The sequence below is a fragment of the Sinocyclocheilus anshuiensis genome, unplaced genomic scaffold, assembly GCF_001515605.1.
Source record: "Sinocyclocheilus anshuiensis isolate Anshui unplaced genomic scaffold, SAMN03320099.WGS_v1.1 scaffold2698, whole genome shotgun sequence".
NCBI lineage: Eukaryota > Metazoa > Chordata > Actinopteri > Cypriniformes > Cyprinidae > Sinocyclocheilus > Sinocyclocheilus anshuiensis.
This window is the reverse complement of record NW_015555935.1, coordinates 85883-108567: the sequence shown is the minus strand read 5'-3', so window position 1 is coordinate 108567 and position 22685 is coordinate 85883. Positions and strand designations below refer to the sequence as shown.

At 39.8% G+C, this 22685-nt stretch overlaps 1 protein-coding gene across 1 annotated transcript in view; it reads right to left on the bottom strand.

The window, feature by feature from the left end:
* LOC107675960 (uncharacterized) overlaps nt 1–7313 on the bottom strand; it is a 19292-nt gene extending 11979 nt beyond the window's left edge. The window contains exon 1 of the mRNA XM_016470462.1: nt 7202–7313. Coding sequence (XP_016325948.1) covers nt 7202–7313 — 112 coding nt within the window. The remainder of the gene's footprint in view (nt 1–7201) is intronic.
* Nucleotides 7314–22685: the final 15372 nt, after the last annotated feature.

The following is a 22685-nucleotide window of genomic DNA, read 5'->3' as shown; positions in this document are numbered from 1 at the left end:
ATGTGTTTTTTGAACATTAAAGCATGTCAACATATTCTGTTACACCAAATACACAAAATAATGATCTTTAAAAACGCATCATATGACCCCCTTTAAAGCTTAAGCAGTAAAGAGAAGAGAAATGAAAACACGAAGCTATGGTACCATTTGAAATTCAGCAGATCTCCAGCCTGAGGGGAACATCAGTTTCTTAGTTCAAACACACCTTTGTAAAAAGGTGCAAATGATACCTAATGTATCAATTAGTAAGACTAAGTTTGATACTTGCACGTCTTGTCTGTCTGAAAGAGAGGCTTGATGCAATCTGATGCAAGTTGATCTTTGCTGAAGTTGGTTGATGAAAAAGAACCAGTTTGAGTCAGAGAATCCCGGTGAATTGAAAGTCAAGGCCGAAGCCTTGCTCAAATTTAGGGTGTCCTTAGGAGTTGTTGTAGCTCGCATCTTCTCAGAATCTAACTAAACATGGTAGGATTACATATAGGTAAGATGACATGAACGAGTGGTTCTATCATAAGCCTACATAAAACAGTATACAATATAAAAGACAATTTACAAGGACAGTAACAACATACACAACATAGGTAAGCCTCGGTTTTTGTTAGTTACGTGTGTATTCTATGTTTGTAAATCCAATCCGGTCTACAGTTTAATGATTTTTAAGGTTAGTATTTTATTATTGTTGAAATAAAGCTTTTGTATTTTGGTATCCACGTCTCAGGCCTCTGTCTTTGAAACCACATTCCTGTGTGTCCTTTATAGGTGACCAATTCATAATTTATTTTCCCTGTTGAACAGGGTGGCGTAGTCAGCTGAATTTAGAGTTCCCTTTCCGATTATTACTCACGCTACAAAAGCAAGCATGCTGTAAAGCTGCGTTTCCTGCTACAGTTAGTTCATGCATGCAATACAAAGCATGCATATGCTGTATTTACTTTTAAGTTAGTTCATGCTTGCAATGCAAAGCATGCATATGCTGTAAAACTTCAATATAAAATGTTCATATGCTGTAAAACTTCAATACAAAGCATGAAAATTGTGTTAAACTTCAATTCTAAGAATGCATATCTTGTAAATATTCTTTTGCAGTGAGAGTTTTAATATGCATGCAAAACAAAGCACGCATGTCCTATAGTTAATTGAGTTGAGACAGTCAATTTATGCAAAACAAGGCATGCATATGCTGTAAAGCTTCAAAACAAAGCATGCATATGCTGCAACACTTCAATTCAAATAATGCATACTCTGTAAAGCTTTGTAAAACCAGGAGAGACTGGTGAGTACACAACTGAGGAAATGGATTGGGCTACCAAGATGACTCTCTCTCTTCCTATTTCAAGCCTTTTGGAGGAGTACAAATGCGCCAAAACGAGGCTGGAGATGACGCTTAAAGAATCCTGTTACAGCAGTTGCTGATGCAAAGCCAGCTCTCAGACGCCGGGATATTGTGGGGCAAGACCAATATGGTAGAGGGGGACTTGGGTTGGGAACAATAACACCTAAATGGCAAAAGGCAACAGCAAACGAACAGCGACACCTGTTAGTGGAGGTGGAACGCCGTCAGGAAGAAGCAACTAGATGCACTAGAGCAGTCTCCCAAGCCTAACAAAGCCGCTGGATGAGGTGGGAAGGTATAGAACGACGTAAAATCACTTGGAGTGAACTGTGGAGCATGAAAAACCAACAGGCTAAATTTTATCGTGAGAGCCACATATGATGTGTAGCCCTCTCCTACAACTTGCAGATATGGTGTAGACAAGACCCAGCCTGCCACCTGTGTGCAGCTTCGGCAAACATCAGAAAAACCTGGTGGGTTGTAAAACCAGCCGGACCAGGTGCTCATGGCGCCACAATCAAGTACTGAAGTGCTTGGCGGCAGCAATGAGACCAAGAGAGTGTCAACAAACTCCATCCCCGAAAATGCCAAGAATACCTTACCAAAAAGACAGTTCTTTGTTAGGGAAGGGGAGAAAAAGCGAGCGAAGTGTCTGTCCCCTGACGTAGGCTATCTGAATTTAGCCAAGGACTTGGAAATACGAGTCGATTAATCCACTTCCTTGGGATGACGCCATTAATGAGGCCTTTGAAAGGAAAAAGCTGCTATCGCAGCTGACTTGGCAGCTGAGGCAGAGGAGCGGGGCTGGACAGTGGTGGAAGTGGGCTGCAGGGGCTTTGTGGCTAGCTCCACTATAAGGCTGCTGAAGGAGTTGGGCGTGAGAGGAAAGGTCCAGGGAACTGGCATAATCCATGAAAGATAAGATACAGCACAGTATATTATCAAAACGTCAAGCATCCCCACCCGATGACTACAGTGAAGAATTGTACCGTCTTCATCTATCCATTTTACCATACTAGTCCTTTTCTTATAGTCACGCATAAAGCAACTGTAAATTCACGACTGATTATTAGGTATTGAGGCAAGGACCACGGACATGGATTAGGCCCATGATCCTGGATTCTTCCTGAACCAACATCAGAGCGTAACAATTGCTGCGTCTCGCTTTGTTCTACTCACAGCGAAGGAGAAAATGTTCTATAGTGCGGCTAAATGGTGCTACATTTTGGGATCATAGCACCTAGTCCTAACATGCAAACTAAACTACCTGGTTAAACCAGTGACTGCTGTGAAAGGGCTCCTGAGAACCAGGGAAAGACCTAGTGACAGCTTGGAAAGACTGCTGACAGAAGGGAATAGACCCCACCAGGGCTGGCATGGGTTAGCTACCCATGCCGGCAGGAGCCGTCACTGCATAGTGCAGAGGGTCCACTCATTTTCGACATGAAAACCACAAGAAGAATACCCCTGGAGACTGCGAGAGCAGGGGCGCAAGATGACTCATGGACAGACCAAACGGTAACAGACTTAGGAATGGAAATGACAATGAGCCAGGAGAACAGCACAACAGATGTTGGAACAATAGGACCGACAGGACAAAAACTACAGAGACGCATCTGCGGCTGGGCGAAGACAACATCAGAGAATGTTATCTTCGTATGTTATCTTCTATAATGGTTTCACATACCAATTTGAAAAACTAACGGAATGCATAGTCGATATAAAAAACTGGATGGCGAGTAATTTCTTACTGTTAAATTCTGAAAAAACAGAGGTGTTAATTATCGGACCTAAAACCTCTGCATGTAATAACCATGCTAGAGTTCTTAATATAACCAGGAACTATGAACATATTAGCCCAGTTCTGTGAAAACTGACTCCCTATTAAACATCGTATAGATTTTGAAATCTTGCTAATTACTTATAAAGCCCTGAATGATTTAGAACCTCTGTATTAAAACGAGCTCTTATTGCATTATAGTCCTCCACGTCTGCTGCGTTTTTTAAAACTCTGGCAATTTGATAATACCTAGAATATCAAAATCAACTGCGGGCGGCAGATCTGGTTTGATGCATAAGAATATGTTGCTTCTATGCACAGAAAGAGAATGTTATTATGCATACGCTGTATTCACTTGAGTTAAGTTATTTCCTGCAATGCAATGCACATATGCTGTATTTAGTAGAGATGAGTTCATGCATGCAATGCAAAAGCATGCATATGCTTTAGTTAGTTGAGCTGAAACAGTTCATGCTTGTAATAGAAAGCATGAATATGCTGTAAAACTTCAATACAAAGTCTGCATATTCTATAAAACATGAATTCAAAGAAATCATGTGTTATAAATCTTCTTTTCCAATGAGAGATATTTCATGCATGCAAAACAAAGCATGCATACGCTGTATTCTCTTTAGTTGAGTTGGTTCATGCATGCAATGCAATGCATAATCTGTATTTTCAAGAGTTGAATTCATGCATGCAATGCAAAAGCATGCATATGATGTAGTTAGTAGAGTTGATTTAGTCCATGCATGCAATATATATAATGCATATGCTGTAGTCAGTTGAGCTGATAGTCCATGCTTGCAGAATAAAGCATGCATATGCTGTAAAACTTCAATTCAAAGAATTCATATGTTCTAACTTTCCTTTTCCAGTTAGTGTTTTTCATGCATGCAAAACAAAGCATGCATATGCTGAAAAGCTTGAATTCAAAGCATGCATACTTTGTAAATCTACAATTCAAAGAATGCAGATGCATGTAAGCAATGTTAGAAGTACAGCTTGCACTTTGTAAACGTGTTTCTTACATTTAAAACAAGTTCTTAATTTCAATGCATATACATTGTTCTCAGGTTTGATACATTATCAAGAATATCTTCGAGCTTATATGCTCAGAAAGATAATGTCAGTGTTTCTTAGCATTCAAAGGATGCATTTGCTTTAAAGCTAGACTGTAAAGCATGAATATGTTGTAAAGTTTATTTTCCAGCTATGGTTAGTCCATGCATGCAATACAAAGCATCCATATGCTGCATCTATTGAGTTGAGTTAGTTCATGCATGCTATATAGATATCCAATATAATCATTTGCAAAACTGTAGTTAGTTGAGTTGAGTTAGTTCATGCATGCAAAACAAAGCATGCATACGCTGTAAAACTTCAATACAAAGCATTCATATTGTGTAAAACTTTATTTATAGAAAGCACGTTTTATAAATGTTCTTTACCAATGAGCGTTATTTCATGCATGCAACCCAAAGTATGCATACGCTGTATTCACTTGAGTTGAGTTAGTTCATGCATGCAATGCAATGCATCATCTGTATGTTCAAGAGTTGAATTCATGCATGCAATGCAAAAGCATGCATATGATGTAGTTAGTATATGCTAACTAGTTGAGATAGTTCATGCTTGCAAGAGAAAGCATTCATGTGCTGTAGTATAACTTCAATACAAAGCATGCAAATTGTGTAAAACTTCAATTCAAAGAATGCATGTGTTGTAAATCCTCTTTTCCAATTAGAATTATTTCATGCATTCAAAACAAAGCATGCATATGCTGTAAAACTTCAATATAAAGCATTCATATACTGTAAAAATTAAATACAAAGCATGCAAATTGTGTAAATCCTCTTTTCCAATGAGTTATTTCATGCATTCAAAGCAAAACTTGCATATGCTGTAAAACGTCAATACAAATAAAGCATATGCGGTAAAGCTTCAATTAAAAGAAAGCTACTGCTGTAAAGCGTAATTTACAGTTAGAGTTAATTCATGCACGCAATGTTAGAAGTACATCTTGAACTTTGTGAAGATGTTTCTTACATTTAAAACAAGTTCTTAATTTAAATTTATATACATTGTTCTCAGGTTTGATGCATATCAAGAATATCTCCGAGCTTATATGCACAGAAAGATAATGTCAGTGTTTCTTAGCATTCAAAGCATGCATTTGCATTAAAGCTAGACTGTAAAGCATGCATATGTTGTAAAGCTTCTTTTCCAGCTATGGTTAGTTCATACATGCAATACAAAGCATGCATATGCTGTATTTATTGAGTTAAGTTAGTTCATGTATGCAACACAAATTTGTAAAGGTTCTTTTACAATGAGAGTTATTAAATGCATGCAAAATAAAGTGTGCATATGCTGTATATACTTGAGTTGAGATAGTTCATGCATGCAATATAGATATCCAATATATGCATTTGCAAAACTGCAGTTAGTTGAGCTGAGTTATTTCATGCATGCAAAACAAAGCATGCATACGCTGTAATCACTTAAGTCAGTGTAAAAATTCAATACAAAGCATGCAAATTGTGTATAACTTCAATTCAAAGGATGTATCGTTTTGTAAAGGTTCTTTTCCAATGAGAGTTATTAAATGCATGCCAAATAAAGTGTGCATATGCTGTATTTACTTGAGTTGAGATTGTTCATGCGTGCTATGCAAAGCATGCAAATGCTGCAGGTCTGCAATAAGAGCTCGTTCAAATACTGAGGTGCTAAACCATTCAGGGCTTTATAAGTAGTAAGCAAGATTTTTTAAAATCTATACATGTGTAGTAGCGAGCAATACAAAGGATATGCATTTGCTGTAAAGCTTCTTTTGTCAGTACAAAGCATGCATATGCTGTATTTACTTGAGTTGAGTTAGTTCATGCATGCAATAAATACATTGCATATGCTGTAGTTAGCTTGCAAAGCATACTGCATATGCTGTAAAACTTCAATACAAAGCATGCATATTGTGTAAACTTCAAGTCAAAGAAAGCATGTGTTATAAACCTTATTGTCCAATGAGATTCATTACATGCATGCAAAACAAAGCATGCATATGCTGTAAAGCTTGAATACAAAGCATGCATATTCTGTAAAGCTTCTTTTCCAGCTAAAGTTAGTTCATGCATGCCATACAAAGCATGCATACGATGCATTTACTTGAGTTGTGTTAGATCATGCATCCAATACAAATCATGCATAAACTGAGATTAGTTGAGTCGAGATAGTTCATAAATGCAATACAAAGCAAGCATATTGTGTAAATCTTATTTTCCAGTCAGTGTTATTTCAAGCATGCAAAACAAAGCATGCATATGGTGTAAAACTTAAATTCAAAGAACGCATATTCTGTAAAGCTTTATTTACAGCTATAGTTAGTTCATGTATGCAGTACAAAGCATGCATACGCTGTATTTACTTGAGTTGAGACAGTTCATGCTTGCAATGCAATGCAAATACTGAATTTACTAGAGTTGAGTTAGTTTATGCATGCAATGTAAAAGCATGCATATGCTGTAGTTAGTTGAGTTGAGATAGTTCGTGCTTGCAATAGAAACCAAGCATGCTGTAAAGCTGCGTTTCCTGCTATAGTTAGTTCATGCATGCAATACAAAGCATGTATACGCTGTATTTACTTTTGTTAGTTCATGCTTGCAATGCAAAGCATGCATATGCTGTAAAACTTCAATATAAAATGTTCATATACTGTAAAACTTAAATACAAAGCATGACAATTGTGTTAAACTTCTAAGAATGCATAGCTTGTAAATATTCTTTTGCAGTGAGAGTTTTTCCATGCATGCAAAACAAAGCACGCATGTGCTGTAGTTAATTGAGTTGAGATAGTTAATTAATGCTTAAGACAGCATGCATATGCTGTAAAACTTCAATATTAAACATCTTGCTTTATAACAATACATCTTGATAGCCCAATCCATTTCCTCAATTGTGTACTCACCAGTCTCTACAGGTGCTTGGCGTGACATAAAGTGAGCTCGTATATGGAAATTGGCCACATAAACCGTGGCAAAAGAAACCAAATTGGAAGCACCACAGCTTCAACTTCCCCGGAAGAGCTGTACCATTGATTCTCTTGAGTCCACTGACTGTCTCTTGCCTGAGTTGTTCCACCTGTTTTGAGTCTTTAAGGTCTGCGGTGTAGCAACATCTAAGTCTTTTGATAGGCTTTTCCATGACCGTTGGTATAGTGCCCTAAGCAAGCAAGCCAGAGGCGACAGTGGCAAAGGAACCAAAACTCCATCGGTGACAGAAAAAACTTTGGGAGAAACCAGGCTCAGTCAAGGGGCCAGTTCTCCTCTGGCCAGACGAAACCAGCTGTTTAGTTCCAGGCTGCAGCAAAGTCACATTGTGTAGAGGACTCATCTGGTTCCTGTGGTCTTGTCCCGGTGGCCGTCTAGGAGACAATGTCTTCACTGGGGCTCTGTCTCTGGAGCTCATCACGTTGTCCTGGTCTCCGCTGACATTCAGGGCTGTCGAAATCATCTCAAGATCCACCATCTGGGCTGGAAATGTACTGGATCCGGGTGACTGCAGTGACCATCTGATCTGGATACAGACTGCATCTGGAGGCTACGGTGACCTCAGAATAAGAACGAAACAGACTAATATTAGCATAGATGCCATTCTTCTAACGAAGTAGCAAGTTATAGGAAGTGTTCCCGGTTCCGGTTGGCCTAATTAATGCAGTCTAATAATCCTGTAACGGATTTTAATATTAGAAATGTGTTAGTGTTATGTAAAGAGATGGGTCTTTAATCTAGATTTAAATTGACAGAGTGTGTCTGCCTCCCGAAAAATGTTTGGTAGCTTATTCCAGAGTTTGGGCGCTAAATAGGAACAGGATCTACCTCCCACAGTTGATTTTGATATTAAAGGTATAATCAAAATGGCAAAGTTTTGAGAACGCAGCGGACGTGGAGGACTATAATGCAATAAGAGCTCCTTCAAATACTGAGGTGCTAAACCATTCAGGGCTTTATAAGTAGTAAGCAAGATTTTTTTAAAATCTATACATGTATAATAGCGAGCCAGTGCAGTGTTGAATGAACCGGGCTAATATGGTCATACTTCCTGGTTCTAGTAAGAATTCTAGCTGCTGCATTTTGGACCAGCTGGAGTTTGTTTACTCAGCGTGCAGAACAACCACGCAATAAAGCATTACAATAATCTAACCTTGAGGTCATAGACGCATGAATTAACATTTCTTCATTTAGCTTTGACAGCATAGGTCGTAATTTAGATATATTTTTGAGGTGGAAAAATGCAGTTTTACAAATACTAGAAACGTGGCTTTCGAAGGAAAAATTGCTATCAAATAGCACTATCAAAATAGTGTCTATCAAAATTTTGCTATCAAAAATTTCTAATTGATGACGAAAAATTGACAGAGCAGCCATCAAGTCTTAGACAGTGTTCTAGGTTATTACATGCAGAGGCTTTGGTTCTACAATTAACACCTATGTTTTTTCAGAATTTAGCAGTAAGAAATTACTCATCATCCAGTTTTTTATATCGACTATGCATTGCGCTAGTTTTTCAAATTGGTATGTTTCGCCGGGCCGCGAAGATATATAGAGCTGAGTAGCATCAGCATAGTGAAATCTAACACTGTGTTTCCTGATGATATCTCCCAAGGGTAACTTGTAAAGCGTGAAGAGTAACGTCCCTAGTACTGAGCCTTGAGGTTTTTGATGAGAGGCTTAATAACAGCCAGTTTGAAAGTTTTGGGGACATATCCTAATGACAATGATGAATTAATAATAGTCAGAAGAGGATCTATGACTTCTGGAAGCACCTCTTTTAGGAGCTTCGATGGAATAGGGTCTAACATACATGTTTGTTTAGATGATATGTTGTTTGTTTAGATGATTTAACAAGTTTATACAATTCTTCCTCTCCTATAGTAGAGAATGAGTGGAATGGTTCCTCAGGGGATCTATAGCACACTATCTGATGCGATACTGTAGCTGACGGCTGCATGGTTACAATTTTATCTCTAATAGAATCGATCTTAGAAGTAAAGTAGTACAAGTCATTAGTCATTACTGCTGTGCTGTTGGGAAATGTCAACACCTGTTGATGCTTTATTTTTCGTTAATTTAGCCACTGTATTGAATAAATACCTGGGGGTTATGTTTGTTTTCTTCTAAAAGAGACGAAATGTTATCAGATCTAGCAGTTTTTTATGCTTTTCTGTAGGATAGGGTTCTTTCCCGCCAAGCAATACGAAATACCTCTAGTTTTGTTTTCCTCCAGCTGCGCTCCATTTTCCGGGCTGCTCTCTTTAAGTGTGCTCATTATACCACGGTGTTGGACTCTTTTCCTTAATCTTCCTTTAGCGTATAGGAGCAACCGTATCTAAAATGCTAGAAGAGAGAGAGTCCATAGTTTCTGTTGTCTTTTGTGGTAGAAGTGATGATTCTACCATACTTGTAACAAGGAGTAGAATTTACAGTTTTAGTTATATGATGTTTGCAAAAGACATCATTATAATGATCTGAGATATCATCACTTGGCTGCATAATTTCAACACCGTTAACACATTAATTCCATGTGACAGTATTAAATATAGGGTATGATTTTGACAATGAGTTTATCTTTTTAACGTTACCTGTTTATCTTACCCCAGCAGAGTTCAGAATATCTATGAATGCTGATCCCAATGCATCTTTTTCATTATCAACATGGATATTAAAATCAACAACAAATAAAACTATCTGCAAGCCAGCACTAACTCAGATATAAAATCAGCACATTCTTTAATAAAGTATGTATGGTGCCCTGGTGGCCTGTATACAGTAGCCAGTACAAACATCACAGGGCTATCATGAACACCTGTTTCTCTGGATAATGTTATATGAAGCACCATTACTTCAAACGAGTTATACTTGAAGCCCGCTTTCTGAGAAATACTGAAAATATTGTTATAAATTGTAGCAACACCTCCCCCTTTACCTTTTGGAAGTGGCTCATGTTTATAACTAATCGTTGGGGCTAGACTCAGTTAAAATAATGTAATCATAAGGTTTTAGTCAAAGACAGCACATCTAGGTTATGATCAGTGATCATATCATTTACAAAAAGTGCTTTTGTAGAAAGGGACCTGATATTCAATAAGCCAAGCTTTAGCATTTGTTTATCCATATTACATCTGTCTTTTATTTGTTGAACATCAATTCAATTGTTACTCTTAAATTGGTTTGGACGTTTTTTGTATTTTCTAGTTCAGGGAACAGACAGCCTCTATAGTGAGATATCTATGTAAAAGGGTCTCTATGTGCTGAGAAGGAACTGATTTCTGAGACGTGAGGTGGCTAGCAGACGGTCGGTTTAGCCAGTCTGTCTGCTTCCTGACCGGGCCCCAGTTAGTCAAGTGCAAACTCTAAGACTATGTGCCATATTTCTAGAGAGAAGAGCGGCACCAACCTAAGAGGATTAAGACCATCTCTTTCTTTCTTATTCCGAGGCCACCAGATCCAGTCTGTATCCAGATCAGATGGTGGATCAGCACCTGAATTTTCAATTCATATTACATTGTTCTCAGCTTTGATGCATATAAAGAAAATGTTGCTTCTATGCACAGAAAGAGAATGTTATATGCATACGCTGTATTCACTTGAGTTAAGTTATTTCATGCATGCAATGCAATGCACATATGCTGTATTTAGTAGAGATGAGTTCATGCATGCAATGCAAAAGCATGCATATGCTGTAGTTAGTTGAGCTGAAACAGTTCATGCTTGTAATAGAAAGCATGAATATGCTGTAAACTTCAATACAAAGTCTGCATATTGTGTAAAACTTCAATTCAAAGAAAGCATGTGTTATAAATCTTCTTTTCCGATGAGAGATATTTCATGCATGCAAAACAAAGCATACATATTCTGTAAAGTCTCAATTTAAAGAACGCAAATGCTGTAAAGCTTAATTTACAGCTAGATTTAATTAATGCGCGCAATGTTAGAAGTTCTCAATTTCAATGCATATAACATTGTTCTCAGGTTTGATGTATATCAAGAATATGTGCGAGCTTTTATGGACAGAAAGAGAATGTTAGTGTCTCGTGGCATTACAAAGCATGCATGTGCTTTAAAGCTGGACTACAAAGCATACATATGCTGTTAACCTTTCATTCAAAGGTTGCATATGCTGTAAAACTTCAATTCAAAGAATGCATTTGCTGTGAAGCTTCTTTTCCAGTTTGAGTAATTTCATGCATGCAAAACAAAGCATGTATATGCTGTATTTATTGAGTTGAGTTAGTTCATGCATGCAATACAAAGCACGAATATGCTGTAATTACTTGAGTTGAGTTAATTCATGCATGTAATATAGATATCCAATATATGCATTTGCAAAACTGTAGTTAGTTGAGTTGAGTTAGTTCATGCATGCAAAAGAAAGCATGCATACGCTGTATTCACTTGAGCTGAGCTAGTTCATTCATGCAATACAAAGCATATGCTGTAGTTATTTGAGCTGAAATAGTTAATGCTTGCAATAGAAAGCATGCATATGATGTAAAATTTCAATACAAAGCATGCATATTGTCTAAAACTTAAATTCAAATAAATCTTCTTTTCCAACGAGAGTTATTTCATGCATGCATTACAAAGCATGCATACGCTGTATTCACTTCAGTTGAGTTGGTTCATGCATGCAAAGCATATGCTGTATTTAATAGAGATGAGTTCATGCACGCAAAGCAAAAGCATGCATATGCTGTAGTTGGTTGAGCTGAAATAGTTCATGCTTGTAATAGAAAGCATGACTATGCCGTAAAAGTTCAATACAAATCATGCATATTGTCTAAAACTTCAATTCAAATAAAGTTTCTTTTCCTATGAGAGTTATTTCATGCATGCAAAACAAGGTATGCATACGCTGTATTCACTTGAATTGAGCTGATAGTCCATGCTTGCAGAATAAAGCATGCATATGCTGTAAAACGTCAATTCAAAGAATTCATATGTTGTAACTTTTCTTTTCCAGTGAGAGTTATTTCATGCATGCAAAATAAAGCGTGTATATGCTGAAAAGCTTGAATACAAAGCATGCATATTCTGTAAATCTACAATTCAAAGAATGCAGATGCATGTAAGCAATGTTAGAAGTACATCTTGAATTTTGTAAAGGTGTTCTTACATTTAAAACAAGTTCTTATTTATAATGCATATATATTGTTCTCAGGTTTGATGCATATCAAGAATATGTTCGAGCTTATATGCACAGAAAGATAATGTTAGTGTTTCTTAGCATTCAAAGCATGCATTTGCTTTAAAGCTAGACTGTAAAGCATGCATGTGAGTGCGTATCAGTTTCACTCCGTTTTATTTGTTCAATATGCTGCTTTCATTCTCGAGGATCAAGTTGGTGACGAAGATCCTTCGGAATAATCATAGGCCACTTGACGTCTTCCGGCATAGCAGCATTGCTAAGTCTTCCACCGACATGTAAAACTTCATTGCAATTGAGGGTTTAACCTGTAGATCGAACTCTTTTTATGGCTTGTCCACTTTGTAAAGCTGATATCTCCTCAGCAAACTTTTCTCTTTGACAGTACTTCACTATTTCAAGCTCAGCATTCTTCAAATCCTCAACTGAAATGTGACTTCCTTTCCATTTAGCTTTGATGTCTGTCATCCTTTTGTCCACTCTAGTTGAATTAGCGGGAGTCTCTGTGGCAGTAACAATCTTTCTCTTTTGTACAAGTTCCAACAGCATAGATTTAAACTTTAGAATCCACACTACGATGCACTGAAGCTTTATCCAAGAGGAGAAATGATTAATCAGTTGTCTAACTGAATTGTTACTGTGTTGGGTCTGTATTCAGTTGATCAACACTGACCTCTTGATCTCTGGATCATCTGCAGATATCATCATTTGATCCATGTTCTTTGGCCACTCGTTTGGGAATTGGTAAAGAAATTCTGGGCCTGAGATCCATTTTTCATTTTGCAGGAAAGTATTGACTTTCTGCCCTCTTGAGGCACAATCTGCTGGATTTGATGCGGTATCAACGTGGTTCCACTCTTCGATGTTCGAGCCCTTTAGAACTGTGGTGACGAATGTTCTGAATATTGTGCTTTCATTTCTGAGGTATTTAAGCACAGCTGTGCTGTCTGTGTGCTGTCTGTCCAGTAGACTGAAGGTTTAAGTTCCAGATGTAGTTCTCTTTTTAACATCAGATCCATTTTTTTGTGGCAACTGTCGCAGCTGTCAGTTCCATTCGTGGAATTGTAGGCCTTTTTAGAGGGGCAACTCTAGCCTTCCCCATAATCAATGCACAGTGCATCTGATCCTGTTGATTACGTAAAAGAAGATAGCTTGCTGTACCATATGCATCATCACTCGCATCAGCAAAGTGATGTAGCTGTGCCACAACAGCTTCTCCAAAATCTGCTGGCTTAATGCATCTGCTCACCTTGAACTTTTCAAGCTGATGAAGTCCATTGAGCCATTCTGTCCACTTTTGTTTTACATGCTCTGGCAGATCATCGTCCCATCCTATTTTCATACATAAATCTTGCAGGATCATCTTTACTGGTAAAACTACAGGTGCAATAAACCCCAAGGGGTCGTAGATAGAGCTGACGATCGAGAGCAGTCCTCTTCGAGTGAGTGGACGATCTTTAATGACTATTTTTAATTGAAATGTGTCTTGACTCAACATCCCAGTGGATGCCCAATGCTCTTTCCATTGGCAGTATTTCCTGATCAAGATCCAAGTTTTTCACTCCATCAGCCCGTTCATTTTCAGGGATAGCTGCTAGCACAGCACGACTGTTGCTTGTCCACTTGACCAAGCGAAAACCTCCTTTGTAACATATTGCTCATAGACCATGATACAGCTCGATGGCTTGTGTCTTAGTGGCTGTGGACTTTAAACAGTCTTCAACATAAAAATTTCGAAGAACAGCATCAGCAACATCAGGTTTGAATAATGTGCTACGATCCTCCGCACACTTCCTCAAAGCATAGCTGGCGCAGCTGGGCGAAGTAGCAGAAATTTAGTGTACAACCATTTTATGTTCCACCAAGTCTCCATTATAATTTCCGTGAGGCCACCACAGGAACCTAAGAAGATCTGAATCCTCCTCTTGGACGCGAACTTGGTGGAACATAGCTTCCACATCTGCCATAAAGGCGATTATTTCTTGTCTGAATCTTATAATGACACCAACAAGACTACTTGTGAGGTTGGTAGTCCAACCCTTGATAAGATGCCCCGCAATCAAAAACGACTCTCAGTTTATGTTTGACAGAATGGTACACACCATGATGAGGTATGTACCATACCTTACCATCTGTATGTTTGTGATTGTCTTCTGTCAGTTCAACAGCATAGTCATTTCAGATGAGATTGTTCATGAAAGATGTATACTCAGTATGGCACTCTGGATTTCTGATGAATTTTCTTTTCAAATTCAGAGCCCGTTGTTCAGTCAGCCACCACACGGTTATTTGGCATCTGAATAGTCTTTTTCTTCAAAGGCAGGCACAAGCTGTAATGACCATCTACTAGTTTAGCTAACTCAGACATCATTTTCATAAACTGGTGGTCTTCTTTTGACATTTCAATTTGATCATTCACTTTTTCTGCTTCAGGGAAATCCTGCTTGAATTGCTGTTGCCACAAGTCTTCTAATCTGGCTACCGTTACGTCCGGGGACGTAGTTTCTCTCTCTCTCTCTCGCTCTCTCTCTCTCTCTCTCTCTCTGTCTCCTGGAAACAGTTAGTGATATGTTTTGTTTGTTGTTTTGGCCTTGCCCAATCCCGAAGGGATAGCCTGTTTACGGTGATGCTACAAATGAGACTTAAAAAGGAAAAATAAATTCACCAACACAAAGGTAACAGCGGTTTCAGACTTCTTTATTTATGTTATTTTCCCTGACCCTAGATCAGGGTCGTAACATAAATTGGGGGCTCGTCCGCTTCGTGCTTATATAGTGGAAATTGCAAATTCATTTGAATGTGTTTTTCTTGATCTGAACAAAGCCGACACTACCCTTCATGTAACTATATGTCTGGTGAGTCATATCTCCATGGTTTTGTTTGTTTGTTTTCTTTTTGTGGTGTACGAAGGTCTAGTGAGTGCTAATATAATGGAATTTGATTTACTCGCCTTCACACTATCTCCAAGCTCAGAACAGTTTAATCGTTGTAGAAAAGACCAGTTAATTAAAGTCGCTGCGTTTTTTAAAATCGATGTGCCGCGGAACGCTTCTAAAAAGGAAGTTAAAACTGTGTTGCACAGAGAACTGATTCGGCAGCAGATTTTGCCGGAGGAATCGGGAATGGCTGGGGCAGAGGGTGGAGCCGCTACGCCGGTAGAGGCCGACGAGAAGCTCTCCTCTGTTTTGCGCTCTCCCATTCATCTAGGTGAACCGTTCTTAGTGCCACACAGTACACCATATCCAATGTCGGGTACCGATCCAATGCTTGCTATTAAATTGAAGGAATTAGAATTGGAGGTTAAGCGGGAGGAGAGGGAGACAAAAAGGCTTCGATTGAGGGAGTTGGAGTTGGAGTTGGAGGGAGAGAGACGATTTCGCGATCTTTACGGTCGACCACCGCCGGCTGTGGAGTCGCCGGAACGTACTCCCTCTATGGCTTTCGCTCGGCTGCCCTCAGGTCCTGCACCTGCTTCTGCTTATCATCCTCCTATTCCCGATGGGAATGTGTTTCCCATGTTTGACGTAAGCAAGCACATTAATTTAGTACCTTCCTTTAGAGAAGCGGAGGTGGACTCCTATTTCACGGCTTTTGAACCTGTGGCCGCTGCGTTGCAATGGCCTAAAGAGATGTAGTCTCTGCTATTGCAGTGTAAATTGGTTGGAAAAGCGCAGGAGGTTTGTTCAGCATTGCCGGTGGAAAAAAGTCTTGACTATGACGAGATTAGATCTCTACTTTCGAAGATCTAAAAGAGTTAATTCTGTTAGAAGATTTTAAAAGGTGTATTCCTGAAACTCTGGTGGTTCACTTAAATGAACGAAAGGTGACGTCTCTCTCTGCTGCCGCCGTCTCGGGTGATGAATTTGTCTTAACGCATCGTACTGTTTTCTCTCCTATGGTGAAGTTTGATAGGTTCGCTGTCCAAGGTGCTGAAGCGCAGGCAAAAGGTGTTAGAGAGTGGGGTTCCAAGTTCAATCGGGGTGGGACCTATGGGGGAGTTAGAACAGCGAGAACTCGAGCAGGTGAAGGTCGGGTATGTTTTTACTGTCTGAGTCCTGGTCACCTGATTGCTGATTGCGAAGCCTGGAAAAAGAAGAATGTGTCGGCTAAAGCTAAAAGTGTGGGATTTGTGCATTCTTTTTCTTCTGTCTCTCCTCCAGTTGGTTACGAACCATTTCTGTTTAAGGGTTATGTAGCAACCAGCGCTGAAAATGAAATCAAGCAAGTTTCTTTGCTTCGTGACACTGGCGCTGCCCAAACCATAGTATTGGACACCATGTTAGCTTTTTCGCCTGAAACATTTACCAATACTGATGTGTTGTTGCGTGGGGTAAGCTCTGACTGTATAAAGGCTCCATTACATCGGATATATCTGAAGTCAGATCTAGTGACAGGTTATGTCACTGTAGCAGTGTGTGCAAAGCTCCCAGTGGAAGGGGTTGAATTTATTCTTGGGAATGATTTGGCCGGGGGGAAAGTGTTAGTGGATACTCCCGTGGTAGTGGATACACCTGAAGTGTATACTGTGGAAATCACTGAGCCATTTTTAAAACTTTTCCCTGCATGTCTGGTGACGCGAGCACAAGCTCGTAAGTTTGATGACACTGTCAGTTTGTCTGGTTTATTCATGTGTGGTCCTGAGGATAGCGACCTTTCCCCACATCAGAGAAAAAAAATGAACGAAGTTCCAAATATTTCTCTGTGTAAAATTCCGTTGCAGATGGGGCGGAAGCAGCTAGCGGCTGCATAACGAGAGGATCTGACGCTGTTTAAATGCATCGCTGCTGCAGATAATGCTCGATCTAATGACTCTAAAGTAATGTTTTTCTGGGATGGCGAGGTCCTGATGAGGGAGTGGGAGTCTACGGATAAGGTATGCCAAATCGTGGTTTTCGTGATCAGATTTTGAGTTTAGCACATGATCATGTGTTGTCTGCTCATTTAGGTATCCGAAAGACTTACCAGCGCATTCTGAGATGGTATTTCTGGCCGGGGATGAAAGACGATGTAACTACTTATTGTCGTTCATTTCATGTCTGTCAGCTGGTAGGGAAACCGAACCAGAAAATACCACCTGCTCCGTTGCATCCGATTCCTGTAATGGGAGAACCGTTCGAGCGGATTTTAATAGATTGTGTGGGTCCCCTGCCTAAATCTAAATCTGGGCATCAGTATATACTAACTTTGATGTGTACCGCTACCCGTTTTACGGAGGCCATCCCGCTACATAGTATTAGGGCAAAAGCGGTGGTGAAGGAGATAATTAACTTTTGTTCAAAATTCGGGTTACCCAAAGTTATACAGATTTTTTCAGGTCTAATTTTACCTCGTCTGTCTTTACACAGGTTCTTCGCCAGCTCGGGGTAAAACATCAGTTATCGAGCGCCTACCATCCTGAGTCTCAAGGTGCGCTGGAACGTTTCCACCAGACCCTCAAGACGATGTTACGAACGTTTTGTGTGGAGACGGGTCGAGACTGGGATGAGGGGTTGCTGATGCTGTTATTTGCGGTGCGTGAAACTGTACAGGAGTCGTTGGGCTTTAGCCCCACTGATCTTATTTTCGGTCATACCGTGCCAGGTCCGCTTAAGGTGTTAAGGGAAAGGATGTTGGAGGAAGATTCCTCACCTGTGTCTGTACTTGACTATGTGAGTCAAGTTCGGGAGCGTTTGTGCCGTGCCTGTGAGGTGGCCAAGAAAAATCTTTCCGTCGCTCAGGCGAAAATGAAGAGAGTTTATGCTCGACAAGGGGTTTATCGTAGTTTTTAAGTAAATGATTCGGTTCTCGTTTTGTTACCAATTCCGGGTTCTCCATTGCAGGCCAGATTTTCTGGTCCTTACACGATCGCCGAAAAATTGAGTGAAACGAATTATGTAATCCGCACTCCTGATCGTAGGAAAAAGAGTCGCGTCTGCCACGTGAATATGATAAAGCCGTATGTGTGTAGAGAGAAGATTGGTGGTGAGGCCATGTCTGTCTCTACTATTGCCATGGCACTTGCTGATGATTTGAGTGCTCAAGTTGAAACGAGGCTGTGTGCTAGACTTCCGAATTCTGAAATTCTTAGGAACATCGACACACGGTTAAGCTATTTGTCTGTAGATTTTCGTGATGACATGGTGACGTTGATGAGACTTCCCTTCCGTATTTTCCGATGAGTTGTCACAAACTACTGTACTTTTCATGACATTGACGTAACTAATGCCGCTCCCATCAAACAGCACCCCTATCGTGTGAATCCTTTTAAGAGAAACGCGATGAGAGCAGAAGTTGATTATCTGTTGAAGCATGGTCTTGCAGTTCCCAGTTCTAGTCCGTGGAGTTCGCCCTGCCTGTTAGTGCCGAAATCTGATGGCACTTTCAGGTTCTGTACCGACTACAGGAAAGTGAATGATGTCACAAAATCTGACTCCTTCCCCCTCCCTAGAATGGAGGACTGCGTCGGTCGTGTTGGCTCAGCGCGTTTTGTGAGCAAGCTAGACCTGTTTAAGGGGTATTGGCAGGTTCCATTAACGGCTAGAGCTTCTGAAATTTCTGCTTTTGTTACACCGGACAATTTCCTTCAGTATTCAGTGATGGCTTTTGGGATGCGAAATGCACCAGCCACCTTCCAGCGGCTGATGCATAAGGTTTTGTCCGGTGTATCAAATTGCGAAGCATACTTGGATGATGTGGTTGTTTATACCAGTACTTGGGAGGAACACTTGCGAGTGTTGCGCGAGGTTTTTACACGCTTACAGGAGGCTTCTTTAACCATTAATTTGGCCAAATGTGAGTTTGGGAAGGCTATGGTTACGTACTTGAGTAAGCAGGTGGGACAGGGATGTGTGTGTCCTGTGGATGCTAAGGTTGCTGCAATGTCTGAATTTTCATCCCCTAGGACCAAAAGGGGGCTCCGCCGTTTTCTAGGGATGGTGGGCTATTATAGTGGGTTTTGCAAGAATTTTGCTATAGTTGTGTCTCCCCTTACCGATTTGTTGAGTTCATCTAGAGTTTTTTGTTGGGATGCGGAATGTGAGGTTGCATTCCATGCTGCAAAGGATCTCATGTGTAATGCCCCCATACTCTCTGCCCTGACTTCTCTCGTCGTTTCAAATTGGAAGTGAATGCAAGTGCTGTTGGGGCAGGGGCTGTATTGCTGCAGGAAAGTGATAACGGAATTGATCACCCTGTGGCTTATTTCTCCAGAAAATTTATCCGGGCACAGCGCAACTACAGTACGATTGAAAAGGAAGCTTTAGCCTTAATTCTAGCACTTCAGCACTTTGAAGTTTATGTTGGAGGTAGTACTTTACCTGTAGTGGTTTATACAGACCACAATCCATTGACTTTTCTCTCACGTATGGCGAATGCAAATCAAAGGTTGATGACGTGGTCACTAATGATCCAAGGGTTCAACCTTGACATATGCTATAAAAAGGGTAGCGAAAATATACTTGCGGACTCGACATAGACTAATTAGAGTCTTGGGTACAGTTAGTGATATGTTTTGTTTGTTGTTTTGGCCTTGCCCAATCCCGAAGAGATAGCCTTTTAACGGTGATGCTACAATTGAGACCTAAAGAAAGGAAAAATAAATTAATCATCACAAAGGTAACAGCGGTTTCAGACTTCATTTATGTTATTTTCCCTGACCCTAGACCAGGGTCGTAACACTACCGATATGTGATTCACAGACACACCTTCCTTTTCTTGTGACATCATTACTGTTCCTAAGGGGTCCATTGACTGTCCAGCCCAACTTAGTTCTTACAGCAAAAGGTCCATTGTCTTTACTACTAATAACTTGCCAAGGCTCCATGACTTCAGGCACATTAGCTCCTATTAGCAATCCAATTTCTGCTTTGATGCTATGTAGACTAACCTCCTTAAGATACGGCAATCTTTCCAAATCCTTTTGCTGTGGAATGTTGCCCTTGTGAACTGGAATTGTTTTCTGTGTAAAGACGTCAGGAAGTTGGACGAACTGATCACCATCTAGACTACTAATCTCCAACCCAGACACTATGTGAGTTTTGTCTTGTTTTTCATCTCCCATTGTTCTCAGCAGTATATCAGTCTTTCTTCCATCTACTTTCAGTTCAGACATCAACACTTCTGTACAGAAACTGCAATCTGATACTCGTTTCCAAAATGCTCTCTCAGAAGTTGCTTTGCCTTTAGATAGCCTTCTGCTGGGTTCATATGAAGACAGCTACGAACCAGTTCCTTAGGCTTTCCAGTCGTGTACTGTTCCATAAAGTACAAATGGTCCTTATCGTTATCAGTACGATCTTCAACTCCATGTTCGAAGGCCCGAATGAACAGCTTATAATCGAGAGGATCTCCTTTGAAAGTGGGTATGTCAATTGAAGGCAGAATGGACATTTTTTGATGCTTCACTAAGCACTCAGCGATATTGGCTTGTCCCTCCACAGCATTGCATAAATCTCTACCTGAATAAGGCTAGTTTGGGACTGTGTTATTAGTTGATTGTTGCCTAAGAGGTTGAAACACATCCTCATGAGGTGTTATGCTACCTGATTCCAGAGCTACTTCTTTGTGACGTACCGCTGAAGACCGACAGCCCTCATACTGCTTTATAACTTTAATCTTTGCATCTGACGCTGCTAGGGCAACTTCTAGCTCAAATTCTTCTCTTTTAGCCTATAGTTCAGCCTCTTGTCGTTTAATAGCTTGTTTCTTCTTCAGAGCAGTATGTTTAACAAGTAGTGCAGCTCTTTCTGCTTCAGCAGATATACGTGCAGAAAAAGTTGTGGAAGCTGTAGACCTGCCGTCTACTGACCCATGTTTCTTATGCTTCTTACTTGAAGTCAGAAGAAATGCTATCATCAGGATTTATTTCTAGATCACACTGTACTAATTGCGCAACATTTTCTGCAACTTGTTTCACCCACTTGTTAACTGCAGTAATGAACATTTCACATGAGCACAATGTTGGTCCTTTGCATAATCTTCTGTTTCTAATTTAGTTCGAACAGTGTCAACATGTGCAGCATCATCCATATGTTTTGCAATTTCCATAGATTTGCTTGTGAGTTGAGCTAGTTTAGCCTTCCTTTATTGCACAAGCCTTTGCAATTTTTCTTCCTTTGCTTTCTCTGTCATTTTTACCTGCCGTTTAGGCCTACTAATGTCATCCTCCGTTGTCTTCGTGCTATCATCCATTCTCTCATTTCAAGCATCAAACCAGTGAATCGTTATTTATATTCAGTGCCACGTTTATTTATTTATTACCTCAGAATCAGAAATCTTGTCTGCAGAAAGAGCGCTGTTAGATCGCATGTAGATAACCGACTAAATAATCCTAGAACGTCATTTTCCAAAGAAACTCCACATTCCTTCAGATGACCGGATCATCTTTCTCCAGGAGGGTACACATTTCAAACAAACATCTCGATGCTTATACCTGAAACGAGATCAAAAAGAAGAGGTTTCCCCCCCTTTCCCCCACAAGAATCTTTTCACATTCAAAACCAAAGCTACAGAAATTTAATCACAGAATGCAATTAAATAATTTCTCATTAATTAAATTTAAATATTACTGCCATTAACACATTTCCCAAAAATGATATAGAATCACCCCCCTTTTGATAGTAAACATATTTTCTAAAATATAATACTATCATAAAACTATTCCTACAATTCACATCAGCATCTGCTTGTGACTGAGCTACAGTCATGTTGTTCATGCAGTGCTGTGTCTGGCAAGGTGTGAATGGCTTCTTCCTTATTTCCTTTCAACAGTGCCAACTGGGTTTCTAAACTGCCTATCTTCTTAAGCAAATCACGATAGCTCATCCTTCTTTTGTGTGAAAAGTGACACTGTCTTGCCTTGTGTCCCAAACTTTCACATGCAAAACAAGCAACTTCCTGATCTTTCCTAACTTTTTAATCAATGCCTTGCTATGTGACCATCCTTTCCACATGCATAACAGAGAGTAACACCTTCTGAATTTACTCCTTCTAATCTCTTTGGTCTCTGATGAAAACCGTTAGATAATCTAGAACATTCTCTCCTTCCGAATGCAGCAACTGGATTTCTAGATTCTGCAGCTTTCATTTTACTTCTTGCATTGAAATGCTGTCATTTTGGAAATGATTTGCTCGTATGGTGTATTTACATCTACATGCAGAGCAATGGCTTCTCGCATGTGTGAACTACTCTGTGCAATTAATGCAGACTTAAACATGAGATTTTGTTTAGTTGCATTGGGCAAACCACTGTAACAGCTAAACATTTCCCACAACCTGGATGCAAATGCTAGAGGATGTTCTCCAATTTCTATTGTCACCTCAGTTATCTTTCTCAAGTTAACCAAATTTGTCCCAGCAAGTCTAAGTACAGCTTCTCTCCTTTGCACCTTTGTC